The sequence below is a fragment of the Psittacula echo genome, assembly GCF_963264785.1.
Source record: "Psittacula echo genome assembly, chromosome: 3".
Taxonomy (NCBI): Eukaryota; Metazoa; Chordata; class Aves; order Psittaciformes; family Psittacidae; genus Psittacula; species Psittacula echo.
In genome coordinates, this window is record NC_137736.1 from 17,995,833 (window position 1) to 18,011,464 (window position 15,632).

At 47.8% G+C, this 15,632-nt stretch overlaps 1 protein-coding gene across 1 annotated transcript; it reads right to left on the reverse strand.

The window, feature by feature from the left end:
• Window positions 1-1,032: 1,032 nt before the first annotated feature.
• BCL9 (BCL9 transcription coactivator) lies at window positions 1,033-12,147 on the reverse strand (the record flags this gene model as incomplete). Its single annotated transcript, XM_080613176.1, has 7 exons — window positions 11,925-12,147; window positions 9,950-10,266; window positions 8,875-9,064; window positions 8,291-8,390; window positions 5,609-7,838; window positions 3,473-3,733; window positions 1,033-2,150 (listed from the first exon to the last, which is right to left on the reverse strand). The coding sequence occupies exons 1-7, from the start codon at window positions 11,975-11,977 to the stop codon at window positions 1,033-1,035; spliced, it is 4,269 nt and encodes a 1,422-aa protein (XP_080469302.1). The 5' UTR covers window positions 11,978-12,147.
• Window positions 12,148-15,632: the final 3,485 nt, after the last annotated feature.

Consider the following 15,632-nt stretch of genomic DNA (forward strand, 5'->3'; position numbering starts at 1 on the left):
GCTGGGGAGAAAAAAAAAAAAATAACCACAAAAAAAAAATCCTGGATAACTTTTAGTGTCTGTTCCACTCCCACATTAATAAAATCACTTGGGGTTTCTAAGAAAAGGAGAATAGGAAACAGTGAGAGAGACTACTGTAGGATGTAACAGTGTCCAAGTCCACACCCTTCCTAAAAGTGGGAAGGGTCCCCACATGAGGAAAGGCTCTCCTAGATTTACTCCCCAAAATAACACAACGTATTGCAGCTGCCATAGGAGGAGACAGAAGGGGGACGGAAAGAGAGAGAAGCCTATTTAATAAAGAGTGGGAGGGAGAGACAGAAGGTGCTGGACAGCACGCCATAATTTGAAAAATATGTCCTTAACTTATTATTTATTTCTTTTAAAAGATTCCCCTCACTGAACTTAAGTTCCTTTTTTGTGCTTTTCATTAATACTCTGCTCTGAGGTCGTAGTTTGGTTTTTCTATACACTGGAGTTGAAGGAAAATAGTCCAAAGTTCTGAAGATGGATTCTCCACCTAAACAGCCTAGAATCCCATTCTCCTCTCACCCCAAAGACTAAAGTCTCTGCTAAAATCCCTTTTACAATATAGTACAGTACACAAAAAAAAAAACCCAAAAATAACCGAGAGTCCTGGGAGAAGCCAGTCCGGAGGACGTAAACATACAGAGAATGGTGCAACTTGTGACAAATGGCAATTTTCAAAATACAGCTACAGTTTCTCAAAGCAGGTGCCTCACGGGATACCCAAGTCCACAAAAATAATTTTTAAAAAATAAATCTTAAAAAAAACAAACAAACAAAAAAAACCAACCTGTTAAAATGAATTTTTTTTCTTTTTTTTTCTTTTTTTTTTTTTTTTTTTTTTTTTTTAGGTAATTCCATACATTCGAGATTTCCCAAAGCATCCTCTGGTCTCTTTTCACCTATTGCATGGCCAAACTGTACTCCTGAAGCTCCCAAAAAAGCCCTCAGGACTTGGAATCTCATCTTGACAAGGATCAGAACATCCAGTCTTATGGTAGCAGCTTAAAACATCATGTTCCCTGGGTTTCCAGGGCCTTGGCTAAATCCTCCCATGCCAACGTCAGCAGCCATACCTCGGGGCCTCATCTGGGGGGGAATCATGATGTTTTGTTGGGGTCCCATCATGCCCTGCATTGACATCATCATGCCAGGTGACCCGACAGGCCCCGGGTGGCTGTACAGCCCCGCAGGGGCTCGGTCCTTGCCTGGAATCATGCCCACAGCGGCCACAGGGTTGCTCATGAGTGTGGGCTGCCCAGGCATCGCCGTCTGTGCTGGTGACATCATGCGGTGGTGTGGCCCCATCATGCCCTGCTGCAGGAAGGCGGGCGGCCTCATCGGGTTATGACCTGGCATGGATGGAGCTGTCCCAAGAGGGATATCCGGAGTTCCCACTGGCCCAGGGCCTCCCATGCCGGGCAGCGTTAGTCCCATCCTCGGGGTCTGCTCTCCTATCATCCCCTGCATGTGGGAGAAGCCAGGCCCAGGACCCTGTGGCTGCTTGCGGCCCGGCACCTCCCCACGAGGGAAATACTGTAGAGTCTGGCTAGGCTTCTCTGATGGGATAATCCTGGACAGGTCAAACTCAGGTATTCCCGTGGCTCCAGGACGGATCACCTCCTGCAGCTCTGGATCGGTGAAAACCGAAGGCATATTGTTTCCAAGAACAGTGAAGGAGTCTGGACCACCAGGGCCTCCAGTCTTGCAAAGTGCTGGATCTGTCGAACTTTGGGGCAGGTTGGTAGGACGCCCCAGAGGTCCTTCTCCATGGAAGCCCATTCCCGCTGGGAAGTTGCCTTGTCCACCGCTGGGGCCATTGTGTGGAAATGGCACCTGCTGTGGAGGGGACTGTACGGGAGGGAACCCCTGTGGGAAGCCCAGGCGTCCTTGAGGTACCATTGGAGACTCCTGGGAACTGTGCCCCATCATCGGGTTGTGTGACATCAGGCCGGGTCCCACAGGGACCCCATGAGGAGGTATATTGGGTCCCATAGCATTTGGAGAGGGCATCTGGTTGTTATGGGAAAGAGGCTGGGTCATTCCCATTGGGCTAAGGGTTGGCATTGGACCCACTGGGTTTGGACCTGAAATTCGAGGATTCTGAGAATTAATGCCCATTCCTAGGGAAGAAATAAGGAATCACATTTAGAGAACAGCCAATAATAATCAATAAAGCTACTAGCGAGCTTTCTGCAAGGTTACCAAGCCTGCACACACACACAAGCAAAAAAATTAGTGCTAGCAAAAAACCATCAGTAGCAGCTCTGCAAAATGTTATTTTAACTAGAGAATTGATGCCACCTGCACAGCTGCCTCCCTAAGCAAGAAGTGCCTAAAGCCTGCTCTCTAAATAGGATCTCAATCCAATCCATACTTTTACTACTTCCCTGGCCATCTAGATGAGGCAGGCAGATAACAAACATGTCTGTGCCAGATTATCAGCATATGGACGCTTGCCCACTGGGAAGTGACTGAATGTCCTTTCAAAACTCCAGAAGTGATAAATGAGGTAACCCGTGTAAGACAAGGAGGAACGATCAATGAGGTTAATGAGCTGTCATCAGGAACTTATTCAATTAGGCAGCTTCCCCAGGTATATCCAGTCATGCTGATCACTACTGCATGAAGCACACAGCAAACCTACAGGTAAACTCATCAAGAATTCATTACCAAGTGCCACTCTCATGATACAGCCACTCATCCCCTCTTTAATCTACATCAATTCATTGGGTAGAGGGGCTACAGCTTACTTTGTATTTAATATGTACCCTACAAACATGAAGCTATCAGCAAGGATTGGATTTCTCCTCTGAACATGCTTACCCACAAGGCGGTCCCAATGGACAATTTTACTTTTCCTTTAACTCTCTCAGGCAGGGACTAGGACAGTTTCCCCTCAGTCCTGGCTGAGGTCACCTGCCATTACATATTGCCTATATGAAAAGATGCATGTTTTGAGAAAGCACTCTAACACCCTCTTCTGTAACAAAGGCAATCCACAAAACTCAAGAATAGACCAGATGATGCAGTGTCATTAAGCACAAGCTCTTGTGGCTTCACCACAAACTGTGAAGCTTCTATGACATTGCCTCTTAAGACAGGGGAAGAATGGTTTCCTCTGTAATGCACTCTAGGCTGATCCTTACTCCCACGAGCAGCCTTCACTCACACAAGTAATTCCAGTCTGCCTGAGTGAAGTCTCTCCGATACAAAATGGCTTTCCACATTAGACATTTTCTGAAGGACAGAGAAAACTGGTTGGAAGGAGAACTTCTGTCGCCCCAATTCAGGGAACTGCAACTACCTTTCTCAAAACTAACCCATGGCTATATATTCTTCAAAGATTTTCCCCTCTCACCATCTTCATTTGAGGAAGCCCCCATACAGACATCCTCACTGTATTGCCTGATAGCTTGGGCTTATGTATCTTTGAGTTTCTTACCTGGTACGCTGTTCATAGGTGGCAAATTTGGGGAGCGTGCTGGAGGGGAGTCATCATCCGAGCTGGCCACAGTTTTGATGGCATCGTGATAAAGTGGAGTAGAGCTCGGCATGGCAAATTTGGACATCCTGGACATCATAATGGAGAGGGGATTCTGGGAGAGGGTCGGCTCTGGAGGCATTGTGTAAGGACTGCTAGAGGGAAGGTTTCCAGGGAGAGTCACAGGAGCAGACTGGCTGACTGTGGAAGGAGGTGGGCCACCTTAGGGAGGAAAGAAAAGAAAATAAAGAGAAAAACTAATTTTTTTCCCCTTCTTACCATTTTTTCCCCCTTAACCCCACCCTTTTCTCTTACACATCTCAAAAGCTAGAAATCCTTTTTACTGCAAGAGACCACGTGACTAACACAGTCAATGCTTGTGAAAGGTAACCAGAAAAATAAGCCTGTTTGTCAAGATGGTTAATATCTGTTATCCCAGATTCTGTACTTCTACTGGAACTATCCTGAGGGTCTATAAAATTGCATGAAGAATTCTCAGGTAAATCTGAAAATCATACTGTTCAACTTCCATACACTGAAGACAGACTTAGGTACCAGGTCCAGCCATAAAAATCAAAATCTACAGTCAATTAATTGTTCCTACATGCACCAAATGCCAACTGTAACTCCCTTTTTTCTTTAGGAGGCATAAAACCAGAACAAAAGACACAGCATAACAAAAGCTGTAGCAGATACTATGCTGAAACATGTGAGCAGATTTCTGAAAAGCTGTACCTGCAGCTACAAGTAAAACTCCCTGTTTATGTTTTATTTCAGGTTTTATATACACATATTTACTGCTTATTCCAAAGCATTCTCTGCACCTTTTAGCTTAACATCTTCCTTTTCTCTCCCAATAATAGAAACAACTGCAGTTCCAGTCGCCTTTGTCCTTCACCGATGAGCTTCATGCCATCCAGACCACACGTGAAGGGAAGATGTTAAACTGAAGCTGTACTGTCACTGACAATGAACTGCCCATTCCTCAGCACCCAGCCCCCCCCAAAAAAAAAAAAAAAAAAAAAGGAGAATAGAGAATACAGAAACCATTCAATGCCAAAGCATTTATGCCTTGGAAGAACTACACCTGAAAGGACTCATTAAGCACATCATCAGACATGGCCTAAAAGTACTCAGTTCTGGCTCATAGGTGCTGGGGTTCACACCGGGCACGGCTTCAGCAGCCGTGATGGACACCAACATCCAGGCTCCGTTCCCGAGCACAGATACCCGGTCACCGCCGGCCCCGCGGTCCCGACCGCCGCCACGCTGTTACCGGGAGCGGCACTAGAGGGCAACGTGGGCAAACGGCTCCGCCAACGGGAGCCCGCTCGGTCTGCAGTGCTGGGAGCCTGGACTGTATCCAGCCGTGGCCGGAGGGGCGACAGGGCTCCCAGGTGAGGCTGCCCGGGAGGGTCTGGGAGAGGGAACAGAGAGCAGCAGCCCAGAGATGTTCAGGAGCAGGCAAGGCAGTGCCAGCATCTGCACACCGGCATCCCAGGCACAGCACGGCTCTAACATACCACCGGGTGCTCCATGTGGTGGTGGTGGTTAATGCTTTCCAAAATGGTTGAAGCCTGAACAAATGTTAGGACGCCTCCCTGTCTGTGGTGGGTGGTACATGTAGAAAGCACTTACCATACCTGAACCATACCTCAATACATACTGGCTAACTACGCCCAGCACAGTCTTTGTAGGAGCCTGTTATCTCAAAGTGCTTTCCTAACATCAGCAGGACCTTCTCCACAAAGCTGTGATCACCACGAGCTATGGCAGAATGGCCATAAACCCCCCCAAGGAGGGATTTCTCCCACCAACACCCAACATGTTTTCACACTCCTTGACCCCACCCTTTCATGTCCTCCAAGTGGGGACACACTTGAGCAAACCCACAAATACAAGGAGGGAAGAGGAGAAGCACTTGCACTCCACTCGCATAGCCACCCACCGGACCCGCAGCACAGCCTCCCTTCAGATGGGCAAAATGCTGTATAGCTTCTGCCACCCCGCAAACAACTTCCTCCCCTACCTTGCTGCACACCTCAGGGTGACCCAACACGAACCTAAGAGCCAAATCCGCTCTCAGAGGGCACTCACCCGACTCCACGTTCCCCAGCATGGCTGGAGAGGACATGGTGAGAGACGCCTTGTGGTTCGGGGGAATCCCAGGGCTCTGCAAAGGAGGCTTTGGAGATGAAGTCCATCCGGGAGAAGGTGCAGGGAGAGACGGAGACTTGAGGTGGACAGGAGAAGCAGCAGCAGACCCCAAGACAGGGGGGGACTTAATGGAGGCAGCGGCAGCTGCAGCAGTGGGACCCGCGAGCATTCCTGCCAGCTGGGAGGGCGTCTGAGGGGACTTGAGGTTCCCCGAGGGAGACCCCATCATGGGAGACTGGACCTGGCGCATCGTGGGGGACTTGAGAGGGTTGATTCCTGGTGAATGCACCTGACCGGCTGCAGAGATATCCAAGGGCTTGCGGCCTAGGCTGCGCTGCACAGGGGGAGCAGTGTTGAGGCTATTAGGGTTACTGGTGGGATTGAGAGGTAGTGGCGGCATGTGGCTGAGCCGGTTGTTAGTCCTTTGGTCAGGCCCAATCTGTTCTCTGAGATTTCGGAGACCGACTCCTGGGCCCTGAGACATGGGGAGGAAAGGCCGGGGACCCATGCCATACTCTTGCTGCGGGTGCTCTCCAAATGGCAGCGGCACCATTTTCTGCTGAGAGGAGAGCATCTCCGGCACACCGGGGCGCAGTTTCATCATCTCTTCCGGCACGACTCCTGCCTCCCTCAGCTTCTGAGGGACCAGAGGCGGATTGGAGCCCATGCTGACACTCATGCCCATGTCCCCCTTCAAGCTGCCAGGGCCCATCCCAAACTCCAGCTCCCTGCCAGAGGCCATTTGTGGGGGTATTCCTTTTGGGAAGTCCCCCCTGGAGGGGCTCATCGGCCCTTCCACCGGCATGCGAGGGAAGATGGGGTTGTTCCCAGGCTCCATGTGTCTCTGGGAGGGCATCATTCTGTTTATCTCCATGCCAGGCCTGATGCTTTCCATGTTCAGGCCAGGAGGGAGGCCCATCTGCTTCTCAGCCAGCTGCTGCTGATACAGCTCTTCAGGCAGACCTTGTGGGTTGGGGAACCGCTCCCCTCGGCCAGGGCCGCTGAAGACACCCTGGCCAGGAGGGAAGTTTCGGCCATCTGGGATTTTTGGCACATCATCTGGCCAACTAACTCCCGAAAGCCCAGGTCGCGAGGCAGGATTCGGGACACTGGGGCCCTCCATGTCAGGGTTCATCATTCCTGCAAAACCAGGCAGGCGCATCTGGCTCCCAGGCACGTTGGGATGTGGGGCCATGCCCCGGGGGGGCAGAGAATGCGACATGTTCATGCCTTCAGGGAAGGGCTCTGGACCCCCAGGTCCCCAGCCCTCGCCAGGGGTCATCTGGTAGGGAGGAGGAGGGCCTCGGACCACTCCACGTGGCCCGTGCTGATGGACCATCATGTCCTGCAGGGAACACTGCTGCACTACCACCTGCTCCTGCTTCCTTCTCTTCTCCTCATAGAACTCCTGCTGCAGCTTGAGCCAGGCCACTTGCTCCGGAGTCATGTGGTCCAGGTGGTCTGGGCCTATAGGCCCAGACTGGGAGTTCATTGGTGGTGGCCCCATTTCATCTGGGGAAAAAGGCATGTCCCTGTGTCCTTGAGGGCCAAATGGGACCCCTCCATCTGTCCGAGACCCTGAACCTTTGCCTAAACTTTGGGATTGAGCCATCATAGCCTGTATCGGCCCTTCAGGTTTCTTTTGGGGACCATCCAGCACCCCAGCATTTGGAGGTGGCCCGCCACTTTGCCCTCCTGCAAACTCTTTCTCATCGGGGAAGAGCATGCGCTGTATGTCTCTCAGGGTCTGCAATGAGCGTTCTCGATGCTCCAGCTGCTCCTGTGACAGTCCATCTGGATTCTCACCCAAACTGGATGGGTCTCCACCAGACACCTGCTGGGGAGGACCTTTGGGGTCTGCAGTGGAGCTATTGCTACCTTGGGAAACCGGGCTGACTGCTCGATTATTTGGAGTCGAACTCTGCCCAAATCCTTCTGTCTGCAATGGGGTAGAGTTGGCAGGGCTGCCCACAGACATCACTTTGCTTTCAACACTCGGACTGTCCTGATCTATGGGACACGGGGGGCCAGTGGATTTGGATACAGGTGCTGACAGGGGTGGAGTCGGCTGCATTTTGGCATTCTGGGGAGGGTTCTGGTCCTGGGCAGCAGGAGGCTGAGCCTGTGGCAGGGGCTTGGGTTCTGTCCGAAGTGCAGTGATCTGCGGGTTCTGCAAGAGAAAGCCACACGCTGTCACCTGCTCTTCTTACAACCATGTCACATAAGCAGCAGTGCAAACAGAACATCCTGTCTCAACCCCACCAGCCCACACCTTGCAAGGAAGGGGAGCCTGCATACAGCGATTTACAGAGAAGCATCTTGGCCACGCAGAAACCTATTTTGTGCAAGCATTATGGTAGGTGCCCCTTGCTTCTGTGCTAGCTCTGCATGAGCAATAGGTTGGATATATATATATATATGCAATATATATATATTGCAAATACTGCAAGACTCAAGCTCTTCTTTGATGATCCAAGACATTTATTTGAAGACGGCTAGAATAACAACTGTCTCTCTTCTTTCCCACCCTAAATCTCGTTCCAGAGTGTAAGAAATCATCCGTCTCTCAGAATCAGGCACATTTACCATTTCCTTTCCCACCCACATGCAGGTATTCCCTACCAAGGGTACAGTGTTTCGTTCCGCCTTGCTGTTTGAGATGTTCTGGATATGAAAGGACACGATGGTTTCCACCTGTCCCTTCAGCACAGCTTCTGCAGCCCTGCAAAGACAGACACACACACGCACCCAGTTGAAGCTGAGAAGCAATTTTTCTTAACCATCCTCCTTTCTATCCTTCAGCTGACAGAGAGGAGAAAGACTTAACCACACATATTTCACTCTAGATGAGTAGCAAAAGAAAAATGCTTACATCTACAAACTCATCAGCATTCAGGGTTCATGTCTGAGTTTAAGCCATCCTGGCTGCTACTCACTGCATGGATTGCAAAACAGTATCCACCAGCACTTGCCAAAAACACAAAACCCAAAAAAGCAAACCACACCTCAGAGGAATAAATAATCATTTCTCAGAGAGCAAGATGCAGTGAGTCTCCACTCCAGCCCCTTCAGGATCCCCAAAACAAGTAATGACTTTTTGCTACAGGAATGCACTTGAAGGAGAAAGGGCGCTTGAGAATCTCTTCAAAAGAGAGCACAAAAGTAAGCCCCGCTCCCTGAAGACATTCAAGCATCTACCTACTTACTTGTTGGCCATCTCAGTAGAAAAGACATAAACCACTTTGGATGGAGTCTTCTGCCCACTTGCTGGCTCCAAAGTGGCAGCCAGGCCATGGGAAGGTGTGGAAGACCTTGGGGCTGAAGCATTTGAAGGTGTCATGGAGTGTGGTGTGTGCTGAGACTCCTGGGATTTCACATGATCAGCAGAATTGCAGTCTGGAAGAGGAGAAAAAGAAGAGAATCACTACCTTGGGAGCTTTACGGAAACCATTTCTGGAAAGTGATGAGAACTCTTCCTCCTCTGAAACTTCCTGTTTCTCCCTCAAGCATCATTAAAGGCAATTCTATTACACTAGGCATATTCCCTCTAATGCCATGCTGCCCTTCAGACACCACTGGGAGAAAGTTCATCTTGTCCCTTTCCAAGGAAAGCGGCAGTTCCCAGAGCTGATCTCCTTTAACTCTCCAATGGCCACACAGAACAGAAGAAAAATCACACACCAAACTGAATAAATGTCTGGAGACCACTCTGTGAAACTCCACCACCACCACCCCAGGTCACTTTAGCCAGGGGATCTAGCAAATGGACAAAGGAAACATGGACAACTTCACATCTAGTCTGGTTTTCCACTGCCTTACAGAGGCAATGGTGGAGCCAGGAACAGAATACAGAAATCCCAACCCTCTGGCTTGTGTTACCAGTAAGGGTGCTACAGGTTATCTATGTGTGTTGACAAAACAGGCTTGCATATTGTTCAAAATCCCAGTTACAACAGAGCAGTTCCTGAAAGGCTAAAGGCCAGAAGGAAACCAACAGGTTTCATTTGTACTTTCAAACTCTCTGGAGGAGTTTCAAAGTTACAAAGGAATTTTCCCACCAGACTCAGGTCTGCGCTTTAACTGAGTGTGAACAGGACATTTGCCAATACCAGCTATGGCAACCTCTTCCCCTTGCCTGCTCTTGAGACCTTTAGACTTCGTTGGCTGGAACTTAGAGAACCCCACACAAATAAATGTTTATCTAACACTTCATAGCGATTCTGCATCTCAGAGGACACTCAATAATTGTCCGCACTTGCACATGGATCCTAACAAACATACCTTTGATTTCAGGGTCGTCATTGGGAGTCCCAGCTTCTCTCTGTTCAAAGGAGTCTGCCGAAATGCTCCTCTCTCTCTTTCCCTTCCCCTTGGCACCGTTTCCAGCCCCATTCTTCAGCCCCATGCTTCCACCTGGGCCAGGGAGCACTTTGGGGGGGTGACCTCCACTCTTGGGGTCACAGGGAGAGGGCTGGGATTGGCTGGTTGAGCCCCCTTGTTTGCCCTGGTTGGAAAATTTGGAATCCAGCTGGGGGTTGCCAGACGGGGACATCACTGTAGGGGGACGGACCATCACCTCCTGCTTTGATTTGGGGCTACTGGGGACAGAGCAACGGAAGGAAAAGGAAACAAATAGTGACAAATCACACCATTGATTCATTGCACCCTACAGGAACAGATTAGAGAGGCAGAGAGAACCACTGCCACCTTTGCAAGCTAAGGCAATTGCTGACAAATAAATGCCTGCAAGCTTCGAGTCACGCAGGTGCTTTTTTGAACATGCCCTGAAAGAGTTATTATCCAAGATGGGACCTCACTGCTCAAGAAGGCACCAGGACAAGCTACAAACCTGCCAGATCCCAGGAACTGCTGTCACATGAGGACCTACCTACAGGGCTTCTGTCAATAAAGACAACGGTTTCTATGTGCACAGAGAAGCGCCTCACACCAAGACCAGCTCAGAGTAAACAAACAAGGCACAATAAAGTTCACCTTGCCACTCTCCTGGACCCCAACTGCACACTGCAGCTCTGATGAGAGCAGACCCTAACATCTCCCTCCTCCCTGCCTTCCACCTCCTTATCCAGTTCTACAGAGAGCATAAAGAAAACCCAGCATTACTGCAACATTTGTCATACATTGGGAGGAGCTGCCAGGAAAACAGAAACCTCTGACCGTGAAAACAATTAAACCAGCTACAACCTGCCTCTGAATAAGGAAAGAGAAGGATACCATCTCCCTGCACACTCCTGCAGAATGGGGCAGATGAAGCTTCTTTAATTTGCCAAAGGAGATTTGGAGTCTTTCCTCCCCTCTTCCATCCAACAAACTGCATCCTAAAAATACTTTGCTTCTCTGGGTTTTACACACGTAACAGCCACTCCCTCCTCCTTAGCCTCCACTTACTCAATTACTATTGGATCTTCTGCATTGTGTTTTCCCATCATCACTATCACTTCCAACAGGCAGGGTTTACTAGCATCTTCACCATGGGACTCCCACAAGCCATTTCCTCCTCCTGACTCAGAGACACTCCCTCTGAATTACTCTCTCAGGCTCCAGATGACCCCTAGGAGTAAATAATCAAACTCCAGAATGCTGTCAATCACACCATTCTAAGTTCCTGGGCACTGCTTCACTTCCATATTCTTCCCATTCCAAATTAGAAGAGGAGAGATGTTGACCTGATGCACTAGCAGGTGAATGATGCAGAGGATCTCAATCTCACTGCACAGCTGATCAGCTTTCCAGGCTGTTCAGGTCAATAATATGGAGGAAGCATTTTGTGTGAAAAGTGCAGACAGAAAGGCTTGCTGCTGCCCAGATACCCCTTGGGGAAACAGGTAATTAGAAGAGGGGGAAGGAAAAACAAAACAAAACAAAACACAAAACAAAACAAAAAAAAAAAAAAAATAAAAATAAAAACCGAAAAAAAAAAAAAACCAAAAAAAAAAACCAACAACAACCAGACAGAAACAGCATATTTACTCTCAGATACCTGAATAGGGTTAGGGAGAGAGGAGGGGGCACAGAATGGAGAACCTGCACCTCATGCGTTTACAGCTTTCAGCTCACCCTGAGCCTAGCAAACATGGAATCCCATCAGCACTGTGCAGCCAGTGCTCAGGTAAGCCCAATGGGAGCACAAAGGAGGACCAGTAAGTCAGACACAGCAGCACTTGGCTAATCCTGCAGCAGAGTAGGGACAGCATCACATACAAATCCAGAGCAGCTCACTGCAGGCTCCTCTCCTTACCTCTGTGTGTTGCCTGACGGGGAGTTCCTCACTTTGGGGTTACTGGAATGCATTGACAGGAATCCTGAGCTCACAGTCTCACACGCACGCAGATGGGCTCTCGCCAAGTTCTTCTGGGAGCGTGCTGCCAGAGGCAGCGTTGCAGCACTTTCTGCCACCCGCTTCTCTCAATGCTGGCTCTCTGCTTGCCTTTTTTCTCTTTGCTCCTCTCTGGTTTTGCACTGGGCGCTTCCCTCCTGCAGCTCCAGCATTCTCTAGACGTGTGCCTCCTGCTGCCCAGGGGAAGTCTCGCATCTCCAGGGCACACTGTTAAACCACCCCACCAGAAGAGAACAGAAAACTAGTGAGGAAATTCCCCCTGCAGATGTGTCTGGTGTGAAGTAGTAAATGGCAATTCTTCCCTCATTACTGAAAAGACAGGAGAAGAACTTTCAGATAGCTCAGTACAGCTGTGTATATCAAACCAGGGGCAGCCTTGGCTGGCCATTCAGTTCACAGCCAGCGAGGCCATCTTCCCTTCGTCCAAACCAAATCATTCTGGAGTAAACAAAACAGGGAAGGACCTTATATCTGGACATATTGATTCCACATCTGTGCTCAGCTTGAAGACACCTCTTAGCAAGTCAGTAGGAAGCCCACATTACAAATCCCCAACATGATTTAGCTATCCAGAATTCCCTTGTGAATGGCTGTAATCTGATATTTCTTAAGAACATAAACTCTGCTCAAATCTTTTGTCTCCCTGGTCCAATATAACTAGACATACATTCAAAGATGTGTGCTAAGGCTTGCACAAAGGGAGGAAAATAAACCAAAATGCCTTCCTGACCACCTGTAAGCAATCAGCTATGTTGTGATTACTCCAAAAGCACCAGAGGTTAGTCACTCATCCTCTATATCAGAAAGGCCAAAGGAGCACTGGACAACTACCTCTCTAAATTTGCTCAGTAGCACTATATAGATATTGAGGATTTAAGAAAAGAACAAAAACAACCAACACCACCTAAAAATAAGCACTTTTTCAGTTTCTTTCTAGCAACCAATATGCATAACCCATGCAATAAGGCAACTGTTTCTGAAGGAGGAAACTATTGAACATCACTGTATGTCCTTTGGGCTAAATTATTTTGGAACAAATTTCTGTCTTGTTTATGTTTCAACAAAATCTCTCCTGTTCATCTCACCTACTCAGATGCAAATCACTTAATTTAGAATCTAACCAAGATTTATTGTTAATGCATTAAACATTATTGGTTAAATATTATTCAACTGTAAATATTCCCAATATGCCTTTTCAGCACCAAAGCAACAGTTTCTACCTGTATCAAATGAAACAAATCTCACCAGTCTGGGGGTGTCTTGAATTTTATGAAGAAACTGCTGTGCAAACTGCATTTAGAAAACAAAAATGGGCTTGCTTATGTGCTGACACAAAGGATTAAGAAACATGGGCACTAGATGACTACCTCTGGTCAAGGAGATTTATCCCTAACTTGCAGCATTGAGCACCATGATTTTCCAGTTCCACAAATTTATATTGTTGTGAGGTGTGCCATTAGACCTTTTAGTGACTTTGCACTGCTGCACTTTAACATGATAGTGCTCCATACTGCAGCTTGTTCCCTGAAGCTCTACATCATCTCCAAGAAGTCTCCTCTCAACCACATGCCTCCTTCATGAGCCAGAGAAATAATCCTGCTCCCTCTTCTCACTTCCACTGTGCTGCACAAACCCATTCATGTGGGGAATGTTTCTGCAATAAAGGTCTCATTTTTAATACCTCCTATTAGGCACAATCAGATTAACTCCACCAGATCCACATACCTCTGTGGGGCTATCAGATGGTTATCCCTCTGATTTTGAGAACAATGTTGGACTTACTGTATTACTACCTGTTGCTATTATCATGCTGCAATTAGAGCTGGTGCTATGAATATGAAAGACAAGAGAGCACATCTTCACAAGTATCTGAATTGTACTATCTTTGCATGCAAATTTTACTCCTATGTATGTTTTGACAACAAAACCGTAACATCAACAGCATCTAACTCCACTTTTCAAAAGAGATCCATTTATCTGTAAAAGTCAGTGGAACTCAGTGATACTTTGGGGTCCTCACTTATGGTGAAGTGTATGACTGAAAATATGGTGAATTTCATGTTAAAAATAAAAAGGGAACAATAGCATTAAAGTGAGCAGTGGTCAATGCTAAAAGCGGGACGCAGATGCCTGTGATGAACTTACATATTCTAGCCTTTCATCCTCTTCTTTTCCACTTTTGGTATCTATGTGTTATCATGTTACTTTTTATTACAAGATGAGAAGTTTTTGAAATTCCCAGCCTTGCACAGTGCAATAAGAAAACATGAGGAACAAAATCAGGGTCACACACTGGCTGCACAGTATTTCTGACATCACTGAACTTTCAAGTACTTCAAGAGGGAAGGAAACAGTTCCAGGTTTTTTAACCCTACTTTTTTATTAGCCTAATACATGTATCTTCCATCTATTAGAACTGATGTGCTTTGCAAGGAAACTGTATTTTCCAATCTCAGTTTAAAGTTCTTCTTACCAGACAGAGCTATAAAGGATACATCAATATACTCATTGGTGGGAAAACGGCACCTCAACTTCCTCAGCTTCTCATTTCTGCACACTGGGAACGTACCATCTTTTATTATGTGAAATGGAATTCCTCATGATTTTTCTAAATGCACTTCTAACATATGTATGTCTGGGAATCTAGGGTTCAATAATGGAAAAGCTCTAGAGAAATGTATTTTTGCAGCTGTGGTCTGCCTGCCATAGCAAAGCCTTTACCATTGCTCTAAAATTATAGAAGTAGGGTCACTGTGAATGGTAAAGCAGCTTTTCAAGATATTTTGGCAAGCTACATCCAAGGTTGTATTTTCAGGATTGCTTTAAGGTATGCCAGGCAACGGCAGCAGGGAAAGGGGATGGTTCCACTGGCTACTCATTCTCACTGCCTCTCTCCTGACCACATCAGGGAAAGATCTAAATGGGAATTAATCCAAGGGCAACAGCAGAAATCTCTATTCAGCTGAATTAGTTCCCTGATCTGGTTGCTCATGTAACCACATCAGTACCACTGCAAGCTGAAAGGAGGAGGTGAGAACAGGTGAAAAGCAGCCTCACCCCACTTGGTTGCAGTTTACAATTTGGATGGCTTAAAATTACTTCAAAGCTCAACAGCAGAGACAAAAAGAGATGGACCTGCATTTGTGGAGATATGCTAGGTGCTCCCCTTTCCAACAAGTAGCTTACCAAGACCCCTGGTGTCACGACACAGCAGTACTCATTCTGGAGGCCATGAGATGCAAACCACTTGTCTCCCAAGAAATGATCACCTGGGGAAAGGAGAGAGAGGAAGAGTTTCACCAACAAGAATGCACACCCAAACTGTGCATCCCTCCCATGCATCCAGTAACAGGAGCATAGGAATCAAAACCTGCTCTGAGCCACTGGCAACAAGAAGCCTCTGCTCAGACTGTCAAGATTTGTCAGTACCGAAAGAGCCACCATCAGACTGGAAGAGTGTGAAGATGGATGCTGCACATGGAGGGGAAATAGGTCAGATCTGCTTCAGCACTCCCACAGCTGAGCTAGCTGGATTCCCATGAGCTCATCTGTTCTTAGAGAAGCTGGCACAAAGTTTGGACATGTAACCTCCCCTTCTCTGTACCCATC